The 25,058-nt window shown below is 40.3% G+C and overlaps 1 protein-coding gene across 1 annotated transcript; it reads right to left on the reverse strand.

Moving 5' to 3' along the window:
* Nucleotides 1-688: 688 nt before the first annotated feature.
* Nucleotides 689-23,246, reverse strand: LRRC69 (leucine rich repeat containing 69). The gene is made up of 8 exons (XM_028736548.2): nt 22,550-23,246; nt 19,855-19,981; nt 18,671-18,743; nt 17,416-17,611; nt 15,702-15,773; nt 10,244-10,345; nt 8,034-8,213; nt 689-6,600 (listed from the first exon to the last, which is right to left on the reverse strand). Exons 1-8 carry the CDS (start codon nt 22,901-22,903, stop codon nt 6,490-6,492), a joined length of 1,215 nt encoding a protein of 404 aa, XP_028592381.2. The 5' UTR covers nt 22,904-23,246; the 3' UTR covers nt 689-6,489.
* Between the last annotated feature and the right edge of the window lie 1,812 nt (nt 23,247-25,058).

Consider the following 25,058-nt stretch of genomic DNA (forward strand, 5'->3'; position numbering starts at 1 on the left):
GAGATATAGCACCTTAAGGTAAAGGGCCAGTCGTGACCGACTCTGGGGTTGCAGTGCTCATCTTACTTTATTGGCCGAGGGAGCTGGCGTACAGCTTCCGGATCATGTGGCCAGCATGACTAAGCTGCTTCTGGCAAACCAGAGCAGCGCACGGAAACGCCGTTTACCTTCCCGCCGGAGCGGTACCTATTTATCTACTTGCACTTTGACGTGCTTTCGAACTGCTAGGTTGGCAGGAGCAGGGACCGAGCAACAGGAGCTCACCCCGTCGTGGGGATTCAAACCGCCGACCTTCTGATCGGCAAGTCCTAGGCTCTGTGGTTTAACCCACAGCGCCACCCGCGTCCCCTATATAGCACTGTGTGTGTGTGTGTGTATAACAACCTATATAACAACCTATTTTGTATATTGTTGTACATGAGAAGCTGTGTTACACTATTTGTTTGCCTAGAAAATATTGCCAACTTCAACTGGAGGAAGCTCTTCGGGGTATCAGAAAGATCTGCTCTCTGCCCTTTTAACTATTAGATGTCAGGGCATCATGTGCTTGCAAAATGTGTGCTTGCAATTGATCAGTGGTCCCTCCATAGGCAACAATCCTCTATAGAAGACAGTCCAGTATATTAGTAGTATGACAGAATACCTGTGTGGTATTCTAGACCAGGGTTGGGCAGAACATACAGGGAGATCTATTTAGTTTCTTTCTTTATCTGGACAATTTATATGCCACTTATATTTAAACAAAGCTCTAACAAAGTAGGTTAAAACTTTCTGAAATAAACAACTACAAAAAATGTAAGAGAATTTCTACCTTCTATAAACAAAATGAACAACTGGAAGATCCTCTTCAGCATCCAAACAAACATTACAGTACACTTAAAATCGGCTACAAAAGTACAAAGGAAAATTCACATAAAACAGCCAAACAACAGGAAGTAAAATATTATAAATGCATATCAACTAAAAAGTATATATTCTACAATTTTAAATAACACAATTGACCAAAATAAAAAAATCAACACTCTATCCAGCCACTATACATGAATCAATTATCAGTAAATAAATAAATCCAGTTAAATGTCCAGCCCCCTATACAGCAATAAACACAATTTAATCTAACTGCAGATAAAAATACATGCATACCTACAGGGAGAGGATCCTTTGGTGGTTTATAGTGTATTGGCAAGGCTTTCTGACTCCGTTTAACAACAGCAACAACAAAATGCCCCTCCCCGCAAAAAAGCTACCAGAATTACTGATCCATTACAATGTAGATTATGGGTAGGAAAACTAAGGCCCAGGGGCTGGATCTGGCCCAATCACCTTCTAAATCCAGCCCGCAGACGGTCCAGGAATCAGCATGTTTTTACATGAGTAGAATGTGTCCTTTTATTTAAAATGCATCTCTGGGTTATTTGTGGGGCATAGGAATTCGTTCTTTTTTTCTTTTCTTTCCAAAATATAGTCCGGCCCCCTACAAGGTCTGAGGGATAGTGGACCAGCCCCCTGCTGAAAAAGTTTGCTGACCCCTGATGTAGATACACATTTGTACATGCAGATGAAGATAGTCTGTCACCATTTTGAATTTGGCTCTGCTCCCAAGCCATTATTTCACACCTGGCTTGGGTGGTGGGTGGGGTTGCAGTAAAAAATGAAGTAGATAGCACAAGTGTGGTCTAACCAAGCTTGCATGTTCAGTTCATAAGACTTGGCCAACAATCTGTGGGAACTGAGATTGCACCTGAAGCCATATCCCAGAATTCTCTGCAGCACATCAGATTACTATGCCATATGCTCAGGGCACATTGCTTTGGCAAGCACAACAGTTTGGAAAATGATCTCTGGAGTTAGAAAGTTGCAAAAGCCCAGCTGTATGCGGGAATAACAAGTCAATAAAGACAAGAACTAAAGGTAACAGGATTACAAAGCACGTTTTGATTACTGTAGCTCCAAATATAAAGCTGATATGCAAAACCTGTTCAATACCTGGTGGAAGAGTCATCTTCTTCTCGGACACCATCCTGCTATGTCCACGACAAGCCACATTTGAATGTGTTTTCAAAGGAAAACAGCAAGGGGGAGGGAGGAATTCCCTCTAAGTACACCTAAGCTCATGAGTGTGTCTTAAGTGGCTCTTTGGATCCTGGCCACAACACACATAAATACAGTCAAATGCGTATTTACTTTTTCATTAGCCGAATCAGTCATAGCCATTGTCTGAGTTGTGAAAAGCACGTCAGGACTCGTCTAGGTAAAAAAGAAGGGGGGGGAGGTAAAGGACCCCTGGACGGTTAAGTCTAGTAAAAAGTGACTATGGGGCACGCTGTCATCTCGCTTTCAGGCCGAGGGAGGTGGTGTTTGTCCACAGACAGCTTTCCAGGTCATGTGGCCAGCATGACTAAACCACTTCTGGCGCAATGGAACATCGGAACATCGTGATGGAAACCAGAGTGCACGGAAACGCCATTTACCTTCCCGCCACAGCGGTACCTATTTATCTACTTGCACTGGTGTGCTTTCGAACTGCTAGGTAGGCAGGAGCTGGGACAGAGCAACAGGAGCTCACCCTGTTGTGTGGATTCGAACGGGCCTGAGTGTTTTCTCCTTTGTCTTGTGCTTGTCCGAGAGATTTTGCCTTTGCCCTTCCACTTCACCCTGGAAAACCCGCTATTTAGCACTAAATCGGAACCAACGGCAATCCGCTGAAAATCCGATTGTCGTTTGTTCCAATTCAGCACTAAACCACAGGTTTCCCCAGGAGAAAATGATGGGGCAAATGGAAGTGGATGAGCCCTCAGGAATACCGACCAGTAATCATGGTTAGTGTGTCACTTGAGACAGAAAAATCTCTTGAATGGTGAACTGGTGGCTAATCAGAGAATAGTTCTACAATTAGTATTGCAAATGTCTATAGAAAACACCTTAATCTCTTTATGTAGCAGCCGCAATGTGGAATGGTCAATGTGGCACTTACAACCATAGCCTTTGGGGATCTCTTTTATGTTGATATTTTACTACAATAACCCCCCTCAGACATTTGCCTGAACATGAAAAAGTTAAAAATGTGTAGGGGGCATCAGAGCTGGATTAAGACCTTCAGAGGCCCTAAGCACTTAAAAGATTTTGGTGCCCCCATATATATCTAATTTGGAATATAAACAGTAATAAACTGTAAAATGAAACTTTATTTTTTGAAATGAAACAAAACCTTCAGTAAGATGGAAAATAATGTTTATTTTTGTATATTTGTATAAATAATGGTTATTTTTGTTCAGCTGCACCATATGGCCCATGGTGAATCCAACAATTGAAAATTCCTGTATGTCCCCCTTCTCTTTATGTGCTTATTTTGTTTAATGCAGGCATGTGCAGGACCCTCAGATTCTCATGCATTTTGACTGAACGCACTTAGAAGCCTCTGTGTAATCAGGAAGCTTGCTTGTCACAAGTCTGCTTGTACAGAAGCTTCTAAATGGATTCAGATATGCTCAGAAACTGTCTTCATCCTTCATGCTCAACAACTAAAAAGTCTGAGAGAAGCCCATGTTAGGAGGTCCAAAAGATGAACATTTATGTCAGTAGAGCTGCAGTCCTATTCTTACTTATCTGTAAGTGCCACTGAATTCACGAAAACTTAGTTCTGAGTAGGGACATTTAGGATTGTGCTGCAAAATAGCTTATGTAGTCCAAATAATGTCTACAGATCTTTCCTATTAACACAGTTATCTGAGGAAGTTCTTTATGGCAAACCACTGAAAGCAGTTCGTGTGTATCTTATAAACCTTATGACCAAACACAACTTTTGCATAGAGGATTCCACCATATCTTAAGCAAATACAAAATTATTGTGTTGTATCTCAGATAATTATACTAGGCCATACCAATGACAGCTGCTTGTGAATTATTTCTTCCAAGTCTTCCAGTCCTTTAGGGGGAAGGCACCTTTACTTCAACAACACTTGTTCAGTACTTTGAAAACAGCACTCTCACTGCCACTGCAGTTGTTGTTTCTCTCATTGCATTAGGAATGAAAGCAATCCAGTATGTTCTGTAACTTTGAATATACAGAGTCAAGCTGCCAAATATTTAATTTTTCATAAAAATAATTAAGAATTAAGCCTGGACAAGAAAAGAGTCATTTTCTAGTGATATCTCATAACAGCATTTCATTTTCTTTGTAAATGCTTGGATAATATATTTGTTGCATTTTATGCTACGCTAATTTAGTTTCCGATAAGAACGATTACCGTACGTAAGAGAGCCACTGAAAAATTCATGTAAATGTAAACAAACGTGAAAGTTCTTCTCAAGTTGTTTCTGGTCTGTTGCAAAAGGGTGGATTAAAAAAACACAAGCGCTGCTCCCTATTGTAACTGAAAAGGATGTCATGAGCTTTCATGGTATCTCAGCAAGGATAAGCCGGAAAAGTATTTGGCACAGGCATCTTCTTTGTGGAACAAAATATTATGGCAAGTTGCAAAATGTAGACACTTGCTTCTAGGGCTGGGGTTCCTTCACATACCTTTTCAAGCTAACTAACTCTGAATCTGATACCTGTACTCAAGTGATGCGGCAATCAATGAGATAAATGTATTGCAACTAAAGCACCACTGATTTCAACCATTCATTCATCCTTAGGATAAATCTGAAGAGTTTTTCCACTTGAATAAAACATCAAATGCCTTTTTGGTCACATTGCTTTTACTAAAGAGTACTATTTATTTGACAGTTGAATCAATAGACCTTTTTGAATCCTTTTGCTCACTACAATTGTGTTCAGAAAAAGCACGTATCAGATGCGTTTTCAGATAATACCATGTACCAATAAATATTTTAAACAGGGTCTTTATTCTTCCCCATATTGTAAGCTAAAACATACTGCCTAAGAAGTGCTGTTTCTATGTAACTATCACTTGACAAATGCAATTACATTTTGAAATCATTATGCACTAGTGAAGAACTGTGTTTGAGAGTCTCCACTTCAGACATCTGTTTCAGTGCTATTTTTCTAGAAAAAGAGAACATCTCTTATAATGGCAATGTTGCCCACCTGAGAGGTGCCGGAACTGGCAGGTTCCATCTGAAAAAAGCCCTGCTGATTCTAATCTATTTTGCACACCCTTGACTTTTGTGAAGGGAGGGGGGGGTGCAAGCTGGGGCCTGTACTTGGAAAACTGAACGGTATTCTAGATGCTGACATCAGCTTTCATTCTGATGTCTCAATCTTCAAGACAGAAAACACATTTTTACAGCTTTCTTGAAAATGAGTGGTGTGCTAAGCTGGGGTTTACACTTGAAATGCTGAATGCTGTCTTGAATGTGGTCACTAGTTTCATTCTAGGAACTCAACGTTTCGCTTGATTTCCAAGTCACTGTGTTACATAGAATTCTTTCTCTTTAAAAAAAGGGGGGCAGTCATATACAAAATATCAGCAATTTAGGGAAGTACATGGTTCTACTTACTATTTCAAATTTAAATATATCTTTCTTTGTTTAGATCAGAACACGAATGATCTCTGTATGTAAACAGTAAAGTCAATCCACATGCTTAAATTTAGGATCAAGTTTAAGAAACAGCCCTGTTTTCTGTAGCACTGCAATTAATTACATGAGATGAGAATGCAAATTGCAAACCAGGAGGAATTGCAGCATAGAAATACTTTTTTTTAGTTCCGGCACCTCTCAGGTGGGCGCCTTTGCCATTATGAGAGAACAAGGAGAGTTTTCTAGTAAAATAGCACTGGAAACACTGAAGATAAAACATGCAAAGAAATAAGAGTGGAAAAGCAAGCAAGCATGTGAACGTCCTATCAAACTGCTTGCTTCTCCATGGAATGTTCTTTTTTCCAAAGGTTGCCAGGATACACAGCTTTCTTATAATCAAAGTTCCTATGAGCAAAGAAATCCTTCTTAATATGTACCAATTCCCTTTCTTTTTAAAAACGCTCCAACACATTTTCTTCTGTGTTGAAAATTATGCATGCCAAATGTTAAAGCCAAGTTATAAACTTCTAGAAAACAGGATTTATAATGGAAATCAAGCACTACGTAATCACTGGACACACGTTAAAAGTGTTCTTTTGCAGTTTTAAGGTCTGACCCTAAATCTTCAGGGGGGGAGAAACACTTATCAGAATTTCAGATTAAGGTGCATGGATCATAACAGAGAAGCCAAAAGAAACCACAGTAACCTAGGCTAGTTAGAGTTTACATTATAAAACTTTTACCTCACTGTTAAACAATGCCATTAACTTCATCCATTTTCAGAAGGAGAGTCAAGGCTGCCAAAACACACCAACTGTACAGCTGTAGGAAATAATTCCTGCCCACCACTAAATCACTTCTCTGCCACCATTGTTCCAACACAACTGTGTATTTCACATTGAATATGGATATAGCACAAAATGCTATGTTCTGTTTCCGTTCTTAAGAGTGTCACAAATAGTTGCAACTTGCCAGCTGGGTGAGATCCTGGGTTTATTGCTTGCTCTAGGGTACAGCAATCCCAAAGAGTTCGTGGCCGCTGTGATTAAAGCATTTGTATGAGCACAGAAGTGCCTTGACAGGTAAGAGCTCCAAGTTCCTGCTAGTCTTCATTCGCTTTTAAAAAGAAAGGGGAAAATATAACAGCATAACTGTTAGTGTATTTTACAGAGCATATTCATTTTTATAAATTGTAGCGATGTAGGGGTCCTCATGAACCTCTCTGACACAACACAGTCAACCCTTACATTCAGATTTGCTGAGACAAAATGAACAACAAAGAGCTGGCTGAAATGATGTTTAAAATTAATAACATTTGTGTCAGAGCTATAGCTGCCCTCGCACATTTATCTCTAAATAGAAAGGCAGCAGGAATTTTACATCTGTGAGAAGAACAATCCAGCGCTATGTAATCTGGTGGGGAAATGGGCCAGCAGGAGTCAAGGGAAAGCTAATTTACTGGATGGCATTCAAAATTAGTAATTGGAGGAGCAGGACGGTGAAACTGAAAATCAAGATGTTATACCCTGTTGATGAGGTGTTAGGAAACAGTGTCAGATTTGCCACTTCAGCACAAGCCTCAAGAAAGGGCATCATGCAGTGTCCTTTCAGAGACCTTACCCAGGAGAAATATTGATTCTATTATGAAACATAATATTTTATGTAAAGATTCTGTCTGAGCTTCCATGATCTTATGTCCTCCCTTAGTCCAGAGATTAATCCTAGCAGTCTTTGGGGGGGGGGCGTAATCTGTGTGTCCTCTCCCTAGTGACCCTTTCACCATGGTAGTGGAACTGCCAGCGGGCACTATCAAGTTATGGTTCCCATATAAGGCGACATCTTTCTACTGACAATTGCATGTGCACAAGAGGAGATACTGAGTTGTATACCCCATGCTAACAGCCACAGGTGGTTCAGACCTGTGGTTTTTATGATATCTAAAACAACAACACTCGACAAACCAGGGTTTCTGAATAGCCTCCAAACCAAGAACTGATTATTTGCACCTGCTTTGGTATAACACCTGGACTTACAAATCTTGGTTTGAGATGTAGTAGAAGGGTGCTGTATGAGAAAAGTAACCCTCAAGTTCTGCGTGGCACATTTAAACTGGCCACTGACCCTGCCTAGGCCTCACCTAATTGCCAGATCAGGTTCAGGGGCCACTGTCATGAGCTTGTGAGGCTGAAATGCGTCTCTGAAGGAAGGGGGGTGATACAAATTACATAAACAAATGGAACGCAATCAAAGAAAACACGATATTACAGATGAGATAAGCGAATTGATAAATAACAGCAGAAGTGGTATTAAAAAACAGAGAAAGCTGAAATAGTTTAGATAGGAGATGGCTGGCCACTGATGGAAACCAAATGCTGAACCAGAAGTATTCTCCTTATAACTGGGACCCAATAATTTTTAATGCACACGTGCAGAAAGAAAACAATAGATTTTGAAGGTGCTCATGGAAAACATGCCGCAGCAGAACCTAGCAAAAGTCTGGATATGCAATGAACCCAGCTTTAAATAATACATGATTCAAGAAAGATTACCTGTCTTATATCCACGAACTGTACACATTCTAGCCACATGCCCAGAAAGCCACGTCTGCACTGAGCACATTCTTGCTTATGGGCAAGCATCTTCTGTGCATTTAAGTTCTGCTTTAGCGCCCTGTGTAAATTAAAGTTTTTCTTTTCCAGTTGATCAAGAATAAATCTTGCTGTTAGTTCCTGTATGATTAAAAAGACAGAATAGCTTATATTATTCAAAAGACTTGCAAGAGAACCTCAAAGTGAATGCTTTTAACCCCGGACACTTAGCAAGAGACTCTGTGAGCATATGGCTCCATATTTTAATAATCTCTTATCCAGATGGGCCTTGTAGCCTTTTACCCCAAGTTGCACAGCTCTGTTTGCAAAAGGCTCTGCCTGATAGGAGTAAAAGAGTTGTTCTCTCTATCTCCAGACGTGTGGTAACCATGAGGCACTGTGAATTTATTGTAAAGGATAAATCAGGTGCCACACTCAAATCTAGCTCCAGGAAGGACGTTTTTCAATCAGTGTCTGTTGATGGAACTTGGAGGAGGGAGCTGTTGCCAGCCAGTGTGGACAATACTAGATGGTAACTCCCTGTATTCCTATCTGAACATGTTCCTTTTTCCGGACAGAGTGCTTATTGATTTCTTGAAGCATGCTAGACTTTTCTACCCACAGACAGCCAGTTAAAGAATTCCATGCTATTTGTATAACTATTTACAAGATGCAATCAATTTTAAAGCTTCCAAATGAATCTGTTATTTTACAATTTGAGTGAGAATTCAATTCTAACCTCAAATTAATACTGAAATAGCTAATCCTTTTTGTCAAAGATGTCCTGAAAATGCTCAGATTGCTCCATTCTGCTTTTCCCCCCAGCAAAAATACTTCTTTTGTAATTATGAATGATTCACAGAGCTCTTACCAAAAGATATATGCAGGTCCCACCCCAAGGAGGTTAATTTTGTAGAATTTGGAAATAATTTCTGTTTTTTCTTTAAAAATTAGATTTGTGTTAAGGTCTTTAAAAAACCAAGTTGGCTTTTAACTTATTACTCATTGCAAAATCATTAACTCAAACAGAACCAAAAAGAGTAGCCATAGAATCCTATGGGAATATAAAATGGCTCACTGTAAGAGAAAAGCAAATTTATTTATAGCAATTGAGATACAGTTTGCTGAAGCCACACAATACACAATATACATAGCCATAAAGTACATTTGCAGCCTTTCACAGAAACATTTTTTCACAGACCCACTTGTGGATGTGGTGCTCAAATTCTCAGCTCGGTTATTGTTAAAGGCTTTATTCCAAAATTCACTACAACGCCCAAACACCTATCAGACTACAGGTTAGTTCAGAAGTTCACAGCAGAGCTCCAAGACACATGGCTAGGCATTAAGCTAAGACATTGTCACAATACTCGCCACACTCAGGGTCTTGAAATGTTTTTGAGGTGCTATCATCTGGGGAAGAGTCGAAACCAGACCTTATCAGGAAGCTGGTCTGCTTTCAGCTGCTTAGAGCATCCTTCAATGCAATAAGAATTACTTTTGTACTATATGGTTCTTGGTAAGTCTTCATGAAAGATACACTTTGTCTACCTTATTGAAAACTTCTTTTCATTAATATACTGCTGTTACAGTCCTGTGCCTTTCAGTACTTTTTTGTGGCTGTTATATAGAACTGTGCTCTTGTATGTGATTTTAAATATCTTCCCCATGTATTTCAGCATTTTTCAATCTTTGGAGAGTTGCATAGGTTTCACTAACATTTTGCTCTTTAAAAGGACGGGGCAGAAACAGTGTTCATTCAGTGTTTGTGCTCTTTAAAAGGAACGAGTAGAAACAGCTACTATTAACTTTTTTTCCTCTGTACTTAAATACTGTTGGAAAGTGGTTGGCTTCCACCATAGCATCTATTATTATTTTCCAAGAAATCACTACAATTTATCAAAATCCTGAAACTTTAATTAACTTAATTTCAAACTCTATCCACCAGACTAAGGATCATTTTTAGTAAGTAAAACTATCTCTTGGAATACAGAATGGTTATTTAGAATGGTTTGAATGAAGGATTTGGATTACTCTGAAATCTGAAAAAAGTCATTTTTAAGCTATAGGGTGGTATTCAATTAAGTCATACCCAGAGATGACCCACTGAAATCTATGGACTTAAGTTAGTCCATTGTTATCTATAATTTTGAAAAGTTTTCTCCAGTAACCTTAAGAGTCAAAATGTCCTCCTCTTGTATGGCGCTAACTGGATGTTTCTGAAGCAATGGATTACTTTCACAATAAAGTTCCTCCAGTTCAAGATCTTCCATCTGTTTAAACAACACAAGAAATACAGGAAACATCAATAAAGGTAAAGGTACCCCTGCCCGTACGGGCCAGTCTTGCCAGACTCTAGGGTTGTGCGCTCATCTCACTTTATAGGCCGGGAGCCAGCGCTGTCCGCAGACACTTCCGGGTCATGTGGCCAGTGTGACGAAGCTACTCTGGTGAGCCAGAGCCGCACACGGAAACGACATTTACCTTCCCGCTAGTAAGCGATCCCTATTTATCTACTTGCACCCAGGGGTGCTTTCGAACTGCTAGGTTGGTAGGCGCTGGGACCGAGCAGCGGGAGCGCACCCCGCAGCGGGGATTCGAACCGCCGACCATGCGATCGGCAAGTCCTAGGCACTGAGGTTTTACCCACAGTGCCACCCGCGTCCCAGGAAACATCAATACTTTCAACAAAATGTTTACCAAATGTCATTTCCAATGAGAAGGCAGGGTGTCTTATCTCCTGATCAGATAAAAGTTGCAGGCAACTTCCTGTAGCTTGGCAGATCAAATTCAGGTCACAGGTTAGCCACCCTTATTCTAAAGAGAGGTCAGACAAGAGCATCTACCCCATGAGATCTCCACCTTGGCATGTTGATACTGCTGGCTGCTTTAGTATTAGACTTTGATTGCAGCTGCAAAAATAGGCATACTGACTTGGAAGAAAGTCCCTGTGAACTAAGTCAGGGCCAAACTATTTCATGTTCAATTTATTGATTAAACTTGCATCTTTTTTTAAAAAAAATAGTAAGCACCAGAGGGGTCTGCAGCTGGTGCCCCTCCAGTCCAAAAATTAAGCACTGCTGTCCACAGAGGACTCCATTGTTGAAGTCCCAGAGAGACCAGAGGCTCCTTTGCTTAACTGCAGCAGGACATTACTATAGCAGGTGGCACCCTTCAACAGAAGAAGTACCTTAAGTACCTTCCTCTACAGCGGAGCTTTCCAAACTGTGTGTCATGACATGTTAGTGTCGGCTGCAGTGTGTAGGTGTGTCATGTGACTGCTCCCCATGCTCCTCCCAGGGCTGGAAAGGGGTTAGTTTAACCTCTGGTTTGCTAGTAAACCTGAATTACTGCGTCGCAAAATGATGCATGTCTAAAAAGTGTGTCACAAACAGGGGAAAGTTTGGAAAGCTCTGCTGCACCGACAGGGCTAACAACTGGGATGTAGCTGCTACCACAGTTGGTTTTGTTGCTGAAGCGGTATCCTATAACACAGTCTGAGATTCACATCCAGCCTGAACTTCACCTTGCCTTCCTCTGCTTTCAGACTGAGCCTTGCCTCACCTCAGCTTGCATCCCACCTGAGCCTACTTAGCATTGTGTTGTTCTGCACCTAGCCTGACCCTCACCTTACCACAAAACAAGGTTTGATGAAATTTCTCTAAGTAATTTACAAACCATCTTGAAATAAATGGTACTGATTCTTTGTTCCTTCTGTAATGATTACTATTCCTCTTATACACATTCTGGTCTATGAATACTTTCCAATGACAAATCAGTAAAAATTATTTTAAATCACAAGTTCTTATGCCACATAAGCAAATATTAAGTGGGCTCCTTTGAGAGGAAGTGCATAATAGAAATTTACTTAATAATATTGCATTTAGCTTAATTTGATACTATGTGGTTTTATGAAACAACCTAAGCTTATCTAACTCTAATGTTTTATTAGATAGAGCATACAAAGATAGGTAAATCGATAGATAACAATTCTGCTGATATTATATAAGTAACTACTCAATGTAAGCAAAGCTAGAAGACCCTGACTTACTGAGAACACCTGTATTAAACGTATAAACACAGAGAGAGGATTCTGTGCAGCTGGTATATCTGTAAAACCTTTTATTGTCTTTCCACAAATGAAAGCTTGAGATTTTGTGACATTAAAAAGTTCATACCTCCAGGGCAAGATGAGTGAATAGGCAATTACATTCGGGGTCACATAGTTTGTAGCAATCACCATAAAAATATATCACTTTCTTACAGCTTTTTTTTTTTTCAAATTATAACTATGACAGAATCTCTGAGGTGTAATCCAAAATCTCCTTTACAAGAAACGTCAAAAGATGATTTCATTCTCATAAAATATAGTGAAGAACAGATCAGTAAGTTTGGAACTCTTGAGTTCTATAGCTAGCACAGGTTCCACATAAAAAATGACTACTAGCTGTTCATGACAATGAATTTAGCAGATATTTATTAATCCAGCCAAAGTTAAAGCTCTTAAAGCCCATTGATTTCAATGGAAAAGTTTTTAAATGTGCTAACACTGAAAACAGTGGGACTTAAAAGTGCTTAAATTTAGGTCGATTATACCAACAATTGTTTAAAAGGCTCAGCAAGATATAGAAGGCTAGGTATTTGTTTGCATTTTCAGCAAAGCATAAATGGCAGTTAACTGTTGCAACAAGCACAATTCTTCAATAATTATAATTTGGGCAGTTGTGTAATAAGAACTCTCTAAATATTTTTTAAGGTAACAAAATTAAACAGTATTGATATGGTTCTAATGAATTTTTCTATGCATACCTACTTGGGAGAAGGAAGTTGCATTGAACTAAAAAAAATGTTACTTCAGAGCAAATACCCATAAAACTGACATGTTCAACACTTTCAAATCCCTTATTTAAATGCTAGAATATTGAAGTGCTTAACTCTGCCTCTTAAACTGACTTAGGGGCTAACTGCATCTTAATGCACACATGTAAAGTTAGAGTCTCAAGACCACCTTTCAAAAGTTAGATGTACTCAGCTGTGTGTGGATAGTGCCAATTCTTTTTCCATTGGGAGAAATACTCAATTCTTTTCTAAATCTAGGTCTGTTTGGCTGCAAATATCCTTTTAAAAAATGAATCCTTTATTTCTGCCCAAATGCAAATTGGCTCACAGACAAACTTTACATTCCCCCCACCCCCATTATGTGAGTTTTATAGCTCAAAAGAGCCATATTTTCATGCCAATATACGCACTGTTTACATTACAGAATACTTGCAACCTTTCGTTCCTTTTAATTTACATAATTCTAGTACATGTAAAATGATAGGTGCAAGAAGGCGTTCTAGTTCCAAAATCTATTTGGTTTGATAACATGCTTGTTTGGAGTTTCATAATTTTTTGAATATTTTCCTTCTGAAATTTTTTAAAGTACAGCCAAAATAATCTAGAAAAGGGCCTTTGCACATGTAAAAGTATAATGTATGCATATGAGAACACTAGTTCCTCAGTAAAGTATTTTCTACTGCGCTCTCAAATGGAAGAGATGAATTTATTGTGTCCATCACAGATGTCAGGTGGAAGACTAGAAAGCCACTTCTAACAAGTGGAAGGATAGTGGCTTCCATTATAAATGATAAACTCATCAAAAGAAGTAGATAAGGCAAATACCACAAAAAGAACCCTTTAGAAAAGTACTGCTAACAAATCATACCTAATCAAACTTTATATTTAAATGCTATATCTTGAATTTGAAGTTGATTACTTGAATTCATAGATGGGTATCTCTTCAAACAAGTTTCAGAAACTGAATTCCTAAATACAAGCTTTCTTATGCTTACAGATGGCTTCTGGTCTTCTTCAGTCATTGTTTGTTGCTAGTGAAAGATGTATTTTCTATTTTGCTAGCAGTATCGTTTTTAATAGTTCCATTATGAATGACTCAGTTTGCCTCGACACCCCTGAAATTGCACATGACTTGCACCATGCTACTCTACTATTTCCACCGGGAACGGTAAGTATAGTACAGCATGATATGTTAAATTCACTGCTTCACACAACAGAGTAGAGATTGCTAACGTAAAGAAACAGGCCTGGACCAAAGCAGGAAACACAAATGGTGCCCGCTTCTTCACACTAAATAACAGAAGATTCTCCTGTACAAGCCTAGCTGAAAAGAATGGATGTTGCAGATTTCACATTCCTGTTCATCTTGATGTTGCTTAGAAAGCCCTTTCCTGGATTGTGCCCTATAGGCCAGACCTCTGCCTTCCACTCTACTAAAATTTAATGGAACCTATTATCTCTTGCCTTAGGCAACTACCACACACTACCTCATATTAGGGTCATTTTTGGTAGGGAACCTGAGTCATTAATGTCTAATGGCAGCTCTTTGCATTACACATCAAATACATTTAACGCTGGTATCAAACGAGTGCTTTCTGCAACAATGCCATGATATATTCAGGTACACAAATATATGAAACACACATGAGGACAAGGGGATGCTGTCCATGCTTCAGCAGCAAACACAGTTGTAGTTGCAAAAAAGTTTGCCGTGTAATGTACCTGCAGTAGGAAATCACTTTGTGGTTAAAGGCTGTTGGTCAGATAAACTGGAATACTGTGAAGCCATATGCAAAGACTGAACATTCAAATGTTCAAGAAAATTATTTTCTACGGGTGAAATTTTCCAGTTGGCTTTTCTGTATTAGTAAGAAACTGAGTTGAGCAGTGTGACATTATGTAGTGCTGCCCTCAGGCGTTTGCTGATATTATTGCAGCATGCATTCAAACATCCTCTGTAAGCATTTCTATATACAGTGGACGCTTGGGTTGCGAACGTGATCCGTGTGGGACACATGTTCGCAACCTTCAGTGTTCGCAACCCGCAGCGGTGCATCTGCGCACGCACAGGTTGCGATTCGGCACTTCTGCGCATGTGCATAGCACGATTTAACCCGTTCCGGCACTTCCGGGTTTCGGCGGGTGCGTAACCCGAAAAAACACAACCTGAAGCAGCTGTAACCCGAGGTATGACTGTATTGGGTGGGGTTGGGGTCCAGAGAGCTGTAGGCATACTGCCCTTCACATCGGGCAACTTTCCTGCCTGCTGCTCCAGTTACTAGAATTGCCATCCTTTGCTCAATCACTTTTTATGGTGTATCCATATCATACAGTTGTTAACCAACTGCATCCCAGTATTTTCTGACTATTCTTGCTGGTATGGATCTTAAGGTAAGTTAAAGACGTTCATGGAATGAAAGTTTTCTGTCCCTTCGTTTTCCCTTCCTCCCTGCCAGCCTCCTCCACTATCTGTGTCACCCACAAAGCCTCTCCAGTAGGTTGGGGGGGCCCTTCTGAACAATGTGGGATGGGACACAAAAGGTTGGTGGCAGAAGGAAGAATTCCCCTAAACTGAGTGGAGGTCCTGCTAATTTGGGGTGAGCCTCCACTACCCTGCATAGTTCAGGAAGAATCCACATAAACAAGAATCCAAATCAGGTATATTTTTATAACTAATACAAGCATATTACTAAATACGCATTCCTGCTTCATGTTTCTGAAATCCATTTTACTAATTTTCATAATGTACAGATTATTCCACTGAAGAGATCTATTAATAGTCCTACTTACTGCTGTTGGGAAGATCTGGATATTGTTTCCAGCTACATCTAGAACTCTAAGTCTCTTCAATTTGCAAAGTCCCTAGTGAAAAACGATAAATTTAGTAAAAGCCAAAGGAGCCTTAGCAATATTAAAGTAAATTATATTGACTCAGACATCAGAGGTGAAAGGACAAAAATAAAACAGTTGTCAGAAGTGGGAGAATAAAAATCATACAGGGAAAGCTGAAAATGTATTCTAAGAGGGACTAGATTTTAGTTGGTATTAAAACAAAGTATTTAGAATATTTACCTCTCTGGGGGTATATTTACAAATTGAAAATTGATACAGAAGGTAACAAAAGACGACATAGATGATAGAAGTGAGACAGATAGGGAAAGAATATGTATTTAGGTTATTTGCACTTACTTAGGCAGAGGGCTTATTCACACTTCCGCTTACGCCATGCCTGGAAAGCATGGGTCCAAGCAGTTTTCTGCTTGACTCGTGCTTACTAGGCATGGGTCCAGGTGGTTTTCCCCTTGCCCCACTCCTTTCCAAGAGAAAACCCGCTTAGACTGGAAGAAATGGCAAACCAGGGGAAGCCCAACTTGCCATTTGCTCTGACTGAGCGCTGAAAGAGCAGTTTTCCCCAGGGGAAAGCAGCGGGACAAGAGGAAGTGTGGACAAGCCCTTAGTTTCAGTAGTGAATGGTAACTAGGTGGTTCTGCTAAAGGCTTCAAAGAAAAGGAGGGATTTAAAGGAAGAGAAACACAATATCACAGTGGTATTTTGGGAAGCAATTCTGGGCATAGCAGCAGTGGCGTAGCGTGGGGGGTGCAGGGGGGGCCAGCCGCACCAGGCGCAACATCTGGGGGTTAGGGTTAGGGGTCGCAAATCCACGGATTAGGGGGTGCAAATCCATTGGTTAGGGGGCGCAAATCCACGGGTTAGGGGGTGCAAATTACTTGCCTTGCCCCAGGTGCTGACAACCCACACTACGCCACTGCATGGCAGGCAGCAAAGCAGAAAGGCAAGATGAGGTTCCATCCAAAGCAAAAGCTATTTTCCTTTAGGCCACCCATGGTAATTCTTGATTAATTGTAATGTTAGGGTATTTTCTGGTTGGACAGTGTTCTCGAAGCTACCAGCATGAGTTTGACCAAACTGCGGGAGGCAGTGGAAGACAGGAGTGCCTGGCGTGCTCTGGTCCATGGGGTCACGAAGAGTCGGACATGACTAAACGACTAAACAACAACAACAACAAAGGGTATTTTCAGGGCTGAGCATTTCCCATATGGTGAATATCAATAATGTGCTTATATGAATTCCCTGCACCTTCTTAGTTTAGCAAAACATAACAGATTCTAGATTGTAGCTAACTAAATTATACTCAGAGTAGTAGCAGCAGTAGTAGTAGTCGTTATAGGCACAGGTGGTTCTTGGTTTACTGACTGTTTTTTGCTTGGAGTGAAATAAAGCATGATCACTGGTTCAGATGTAATGCTAAGTCAGGGATTGTGGCTTGCTTCTTCCCAGTGTGAGCAGGGAAGAGCAAATCAGCTAAGGGGCACACACAGTAAACCATTAACTATGGCTTACCATGATGTGCTAACTGTCTATAAACAGTCTGCACAACACAAGGTAATTTTAAAAAATATATTTTTTAATCCCTGTACAAATTGCATATGACTTTTGTATTGGTCTCAAGAAAACACAGTTTTCAAAGCACACCACTACTCACATCAGGAAGTTCTTCTATTTGATTTCTTGCCAAAATCAATATCTTGAGTTTTCTTAGGTATTTAATCTCTTCAGGGAGCGCAGTGATGGAATTGTTGAACAAATGGAGTTCACACAACTTTCGGAGATAACAGAATTCTTTGGGAATTTTTTGCAGTTGGTTATTGTCTAAACTCAAGCATTCAAGATGTTCAAGCCTATGAAAGGAACAAAGAATTCCAAGCCTCCAACTCTATTTTTCTTTTGTATGTTTACCAGTGAATGTTGGTCTACACATCTGCATCTAGATAGATTTTAATACAAAACAGGATTAAAAGTTTTAATTAGTCTATCAAGTGAATGTACCTCAATCACCTTACTGCCAATAAAGGTATAGAAAAAGCACTAGAACTCAAAATTAATGTGGTAGTTTTTAATTCATAGGTCAGAGTTATGTTTCTCATAGGTCAGAGTTAACCCTGTAACTAAGCACAATCAACTGAAGATGTAGCAGCCCAATAAGTAACTGTTTATCATCAAAGGAGCAAGTAGGCCTGGCATTGTGAAGACCTTCTTTGAACAGGCTTTTGGAAATTGACTGCTTTGAATGAAAGGGCTGGTGCTGTGCTGTTTTTATTGTAATTATTTGTATGTTTAAAACAATTTTTATATATGTACTGTATATGGTTTTATTTCTATTTAAATGTTTAATTGTTTTTAATTATTGCTGTTTTTCTCTATATTTTTAGTTTTTATTTGTAAGCTGGCTTGATTCCCATCAAGGAAACAAGAGGGGTATAAATAAATATATAATAATAAAGGAATGGTTGCTGACAGGGATAGAACCTAAACCCTACGAATCGTACAATACTACAAAACATTATGTTTAAATATCTAGCTTCAGATTTCTATAGGAGCCCTTTTGCAATCCTAATGTGACTATATGAGAACTTGGGTCTACCTGATGTAACACTAACGTGGACAGAACAGAAGCAATTTATAGTACAGCTAGTGAGTCTCAAACAAAAGAAAAGTAGAATGGATGACTGGGGAGGGCACTGGTGTTATTTTATTTTTTCTGCTGCTATTGTCCAAAAAGTGTGAAGTGTGGAACCAAAATAAGGCATATAACTTGCTATATTTTATTGTTTTTGCCATTCAGTATTAAGGAATATATCACACCTTCTGCCCAGATAAACATGGGCAAGTGCTATGTCTCATACTAATAAATAATGTTATAGGCAGCTTAGGTAAAACTTCAAAATTATAGTAGTTACCTTTGTATCTCTGGAGGAAGATAACTAAGTTGGTTGTTGTTCAGATTGAGGAGTACTAAATTTTGCAATCCATCTGTAAAAAAAGACAGTTTTAAGATAAAGTATATATATATATAAACCTGAATATGCATTTTAATGCCATTGCATTCCATTTTTGTCATTACAGTGTGTGTGTTTTTATTGATCAACAATGTAACATGGGTGATCATTCCATTTGGTTACTGGTACAGTACACGGTTTCAAGGGGAATATGAAGTGTTGCCAAAGGAGATAAAGGAAGTATATGCTCAGAGACGTGACAGGACAGAGTCATGGGAAACCCAAAATGGGAATCAATGATAGGATAATCCACCGTATAGAACAGGAACAGTAACAGTCCAGTTCTATACATAGTTGCTTGCAAGAAAGTTCTCCTGAATAAAGGGAAGTTACTCCTAGGGCAGTGTGGACAGAATGACAGCAAGGGAACAAAATAAGAACAGAAAGCAGGTTTGTAGACTTGGATACAATGTCATAAGCAGCCTAAATCTGACTGATTGCCCATGCAGTTACATATATATTAATTACAAACATCGTACATTTGGGGAACTGAGACTATTTAGGGCTACAATGTTTAGTAAGATAGATTATTAAAAACATTTAAACGTAGACTCCTTAAAAAGTGTCATAGAAGACTCGCACCATCTTAGAAATTTGCCTTATCGCAAAAGAATAAATGTTTTTCTCTAAGAGAGAAAACATCTTCTGCAACATGTGTATACATCATCTAAAAAGAGTGTATTTTCTCCAAAACTATTAGGGTTTGCTCATACACAAATTTATTCAATTTGATTCACTGATGCTACAATCCTTTCCCCTCTAAATGACTTTTCCTGCTGTGCCTTGTCTTTCAGATTGTCAACATGAAAAGAGGAGAGAGGAGGGGAGGGGCTGTCATATTATGAATATCTGTAGGTCCTCCATCGGCTGAAGGGTTGGGTAAAAACACTTTAATTAAAAATCGGAAGTAAGTCCCATTTAATGCAATGATGCTTGTTTATGAGATAACAAGCATAGATTCAGAAACATGATTTATCAACTGTAAGTTTTTATGGAGCAGAATTTCTACAATAGAATATATTATATGTCACATTATATACACTGCACAATAAAATGATTTTGAGCAGGATGTGATATGAGCTTACCAAATATTAAGGGTGATATTCTGGTGATCTTGTTTCTAAACAAATGAAGAGTCTGCAAAGACTTGAGGTATTTCAGCTGCTCTGGAACCTCCTCAAAATTATTATTTCCCAAATTTAGTACCTTCAACTATAATAAAATATTTAATTAAACAGCCTTGCATCATTTCTTTCACCAAAACATCAGGCACATATGAAGAGTCTGCTGGATCAACCAATGGCCCAATTAGTCCAGCATCCTGTTCTCACAGCTGCCAACCATATGCATATGGGAAGCCCCAAAGCATGGCCTGAGCCTAGATGGTATTCATTTACTTAAATAGGTAAAGGTAAAGGGACCCCTGACCATTAGGTCCAGTCGCGGATGACTCTGGGGTTGCGGCACTCATCTCACTTTACTAGCCAAGGGAGCCGGCGTACAGCTTGCAGGTCATGTGGCCAGCATGACAAAGCCGCTTCTGGCGAACCAGAGCAACACACGGAAATGCCATTTACCTTCCCGCCGGAGCAGTACCTATTTATCTACTTGCACTGCATGCTTTCAAATTTACTTAATGCATTTACTTAAATTTACTTTCTTACTTGAAAACTAAAAAAAAAATACCCTAAATCCAATATTATTTTAAAAATAGCATATTTCACCAGATCACACTGTGCTTTTGAATTGTACCTTATGCTACAGAATGTGGTTTTGCCATTTTCTCTGTAAGGACTTTTCTGTACTAAGCCTCCTTTCTGTCTGTAATATGCTGTGATTTTAATTAGTTAGGCTATACAGAGCTGGTTGAACTAGGTTTGATCCATCCAAGTTACTTGCTTTAGTTGTGCCCAAGAGTTTGAATACACTCACTAGGAATTTTAACTTTTCCTTCTTTAAACAGTAGGCCTGGAATCCTATCAGAAACTGCATCCTGAAATGATGAGACAAGTATCTCTTTCTCTTCCAAAACATGAGTTAGGAAGGAGAAGCAAAGAGAACCAAATACTTCTCCATATAAATCCACCATATGCCATTATGCCAAAGGAGAAAGCATGATAGGACTGCACCCATTCCGAGAAGAGAGGCTGGCACAGTGCTACTCAAAATAATTATGTATTGTGGTATAGCCAGCACTTTCAACAACACTGCTTTCAGCATGAAGTATAAATATTTTACAATTGTGGAAAAATACACACTTTCGTGCCACAGTCATGGGGCTTTGTGAAAGTATTTTGAAGTAATTTGAGTTTTCCCAGAACATTTTTAAAATGTTGTTTTAAAAAGTGCATATTAGTCCCAGGTTGAATTATACTACTGCCAAGTTTCAGTCCGTCATAAAAAGTTCCATAACCACTTTTATGACCCATAAAAAATAAAGGCTTAGATTGAAAGATGTAAAGAACTATTCCCTTCCCTCCACCCCCAATCCAGCTGTTCAGTCAATGCCTTCTACTTGATCCCAGTTCTCTCCTAATTTAATATGATAAATAACCCAGAAACTAAGGGCACTGTCCAATTAAATGTTGTGTACCCTTAACCCCCATTGATTCTAATGGTAAATAGAGCTTTTTAAAAGCTCCTAAATCTCTGTCACTGAAACCAATGAAGCTTGAAAGTGTTATCTTTGAACACTTGCATCCTCTATGACCATGAAGATTATAGCATTTTTACCTTTCCATTAGCAATCTAAAACTTGATAGTGGCATAAAATTTTGTCGCAAAGACATATCAAATTGTTCAAAGAAAGCTGCACTACAGTTCCCAAATGCTCTAAAAAAAAAGGTTTTTTGGAAGGAACAAGCCCAATCTCACTTACAGAAGAACTACGTGTTCCTCTTGTTTTAAAAGCCCACAACACAACTGGAAACCCTAGGATGATGCTTTGTACTTCCCCCCCCCCCTGAAGATTTTGAGCAGCGCTCCATTCCAGCTGTCCTGACATCACAAAGAGCCGCAGATGAGGGGTTCCCCCCCATCTTTGCTGCGCAATGCAGAACGGGGATCCCAAGCCACTTGAGTACAGAGGTAGTGATTGCCCTCGACAGCTTACCCTAGACCCGTGGTTCCCAACAAGGTCTACAGGGGGGCAATTTGATTTTTAAGGCGGGCAATTAAAGAATGAGTTATTAAAAACAGTGAATGGCCTTTTAGGCTTCCTCCACGTGAATAGGAGTTCACTTTTTGAATAAGAAGAATTATATGTCACCGGGGGGGGGGGGTGTCAGGATTTTAGAGATGCTTAGGTGGGGCATGGCCAAAAAAAGGTTGGGAACCACTGTGGACCTAGACTAAGGTTACCAGACGTCCCCGTTTCCCGGGGACAGTCCCCCGATTTACAAATCAGTCCCCAGACAGAATCCATTGAAGTTGAAAAGTGTCCCCGGATTCACTGAAAAAAATCTGGTAACCTTAACCTAGACCTATAGGGATGGCTTTTGAGCAGGTCCTGACCAGACTGCCAAATGCCCCCCACCTGCCCCCCCCCCACCACTTGCACTGTCTCTTTACCAGCAGCTGAGGGAAGAAAAGTCCTACCACTTTATTTTCATGCTAGGTTCATAGGCTAAACAACGCGGCGGGAAAGGCGCTGTCAGAAAAGCACAGGAGCAGGGCTGGGGGCGTGGGCTGAAAGGTGGCAACCCTAGTGGTTACAGAGATGGAGGGACGGAGCCCCATGGCGCAGAATCCTCGACCAAAGGATCTGCTGGGCCGCCTCACCCGGCCCAGAGCCTTCATATCCTGAGGCAGCCGGCGCAGGCTGTTGTCCCGCAAGCTCAGTCTCTCCAGGCCCTTCATCTTCCCCAACCCCCGCGGCAGGCGGCGTAGCCCCCGCGCCTTCAGCGACAGGCAGCGAGTCCCTGGCCCACCACGCAGAGCCCGGAGCAGCTCCGCCGTCATGTTTCCTCTCCCTCCGGCCCGGTCAGCTCCGCGGCGCCGTAGAAACCGCGGGCGTAAACAAGGCCTCGCCGTCGCCATGGTAACGGCGAAAGCGGCGCGTCGTCCTGAGGCCTCGTGGCCATGGTAACGGGCGTCTACGTTACGAGAGGCCGCGGTGAGACTGCGCATGCGCATGAGAGAGGCATGGAGACCGGGGTGGGTGATGGGAACTGTAGTCCGGCAATGTTAGGAAAGCCGCAGACAGATGCCCGGTCCCTGCAAATAAGAAGTTGAAGCAGGGGCAGCGAGGGGCGGAGATAAGGGCGACTAGTCGTGATTTTTGGCTGCTTCTCTTTATAAAAAGGCGCAGTAGGAACTGGACAAGAAGAAATAGCATTTTTTGTAGGTGGATAACAACAAAACACAAATGCAGGAGTGTAGAAATTACCTATCTCTAAGATGGGGCCAGGAAGGGGAGGCTGGGACATAGGAACATTGGAAGCTGCCTACTGAGTCGGACCATTTCATCCATCTAGCTGTCTACACTGACTGGCAGGGTCTTCCCCTGGTTTCAGATGTTTTTCTCCCAGACCTGCCGGGAGATGCAGAGGATCGAACCTTCTGCATGTGCTAATGCAAAACTACAGGAATATTTCTTGTACCACATTATTTCTTCTAACTCCATGTTTTTTAAAAGTTTGTTTTGCATTTCTTTTAAAATCTTTAGTCCCAGGAACTCAAGCACAGAAAAAGTGGCTTTGTATATACAGTGGTACCTCAGGTTACATACGCTTCAGGTTACAGACTCCACTAACTCTGAAATAGTGCTTCAGGTTAAGAACTTTGCTTCAGAATGAGAACAGCTCCGGCAGCGCAGTGGCAGCAGGAGGCCCCATTAGCTAAAGTGGTGCTTCAGGTTAAGAACAGTTTCAGGTTAAGTACAGACCTCTGGAACGAATTAAGTACTTAACCCGAGGTACCACAATGAGGAAAGTGATGCCTGCTTTAAGATGGTGCTACAGGGTTTTTTTAAAAAAAATATTAATCTGTCTGAATAATCATCAGGGCCCTTTTTCAATTAAAAGCTTTTAACTCTGATACAATTGTGCGTCCCTAAAAACAGCACATGTATTCCGTTTTACAGATGTATAAAATCTCCTTCCACCAGCAGCCTCAGCAACTTTTACTGTGATTTGCAGAGAGCAGGGAGCAAACCTTAAGAGCCCCTCCCCTACTTCATTAACTTATATTTTGGAAATAGCCCAGGCTATTTTGCGGGGTGTGTGGTTTTGGGGGGAGCTCTTCCCTTGCCAGCCTCTATTTGCTGTTGCTGCAGTAGCCATGGTTACTGATGGGGTAGAAGACCCTTTCTGGCTGCTATCAACAATAGGCACTCTGCAATAGAATGCTGCTAGTAGGAGTGAAAGTATAAATCAATTCTTACTCTGCTTTTCTATAAAAAATTATATCCAAAGTTGAACCTACTCCTGACCGAACACAACACAGAACTTATGAAAGACCAAAAGAATGGTGTGGAAATAACACAGGCCCAAAGCAGTTACAAGGGAACAAATACAAAGCAGCGGAGTATGGGAGGCTGATTTGCCACAAACTTCCAGATCTTTGCCTCATTTATCTTAAGCAAGAGAAACATTAGGCTGTCTTATGTGGATTTAGTGGAAGACAACAGCAGATCCATGTTTCTGTACAGTAAATTCCAACTTCTCATTTGCAAGTGTTTTAAACAGCTATATTTAATTCCAACTACTATTGTGACAGCCCTGAAGAGAAAAGAAAAACTTTCTCTTAACGGTACATATCTGAAATATTAAAAATGCAACTGAGTGATGCTAAGTGCTTTAAATATTCAAGTATGTTTTATTGTTCTGTATAGAAGTTTAATTATTTGCAGGGATGATTTATAACTGGCAGCTGCATCTGAAGCGCTCCCTGTAAGTAGCAGTTTTTAATTGAAGATGCTACTTCAAAGATTTGGGCTCTTATATCTTACAAGTGTAGGGCTGATTTAGGCATGTGATGGCTCTCTGTCTGACATAGTTCATATGAAGGTACTGCTTGTGTGAATTAGTATCTCTATATGGCAAGCATTTGGTTCTACCTATTCTTGAAATATGACAGCATTTGACCTGCTACTGCTCTGGGAATCAGGACAGCCATATGTATGTTTTAAATAAAACATGGAAGGTCACTTCACAACCAAGTTTGGAAAGAATGCCATGCACTCCAGAGGTGATTGTGTAGGGACTCTGTTTGAATTGGAAACCAGGACCAGCAACAAAATTCATTCTTATTCCATATTGCCTTTACTGCGACTGCGGAAAGTAGTAGC

This window comes from Podarcis muralis, chromosome 8 (assembly GCF_964188315.1).
Source record: "Podarcis muralis chromosome 8, rPodMur119.hap1.1, whole genome shotgun sequence".
NCBI classification, from domain to species: Eukaryota; Metazoa; Chordata; class Lepidosauria; order Squamata; family Lacertidae; genus Podarcis; species Podarcis muralis.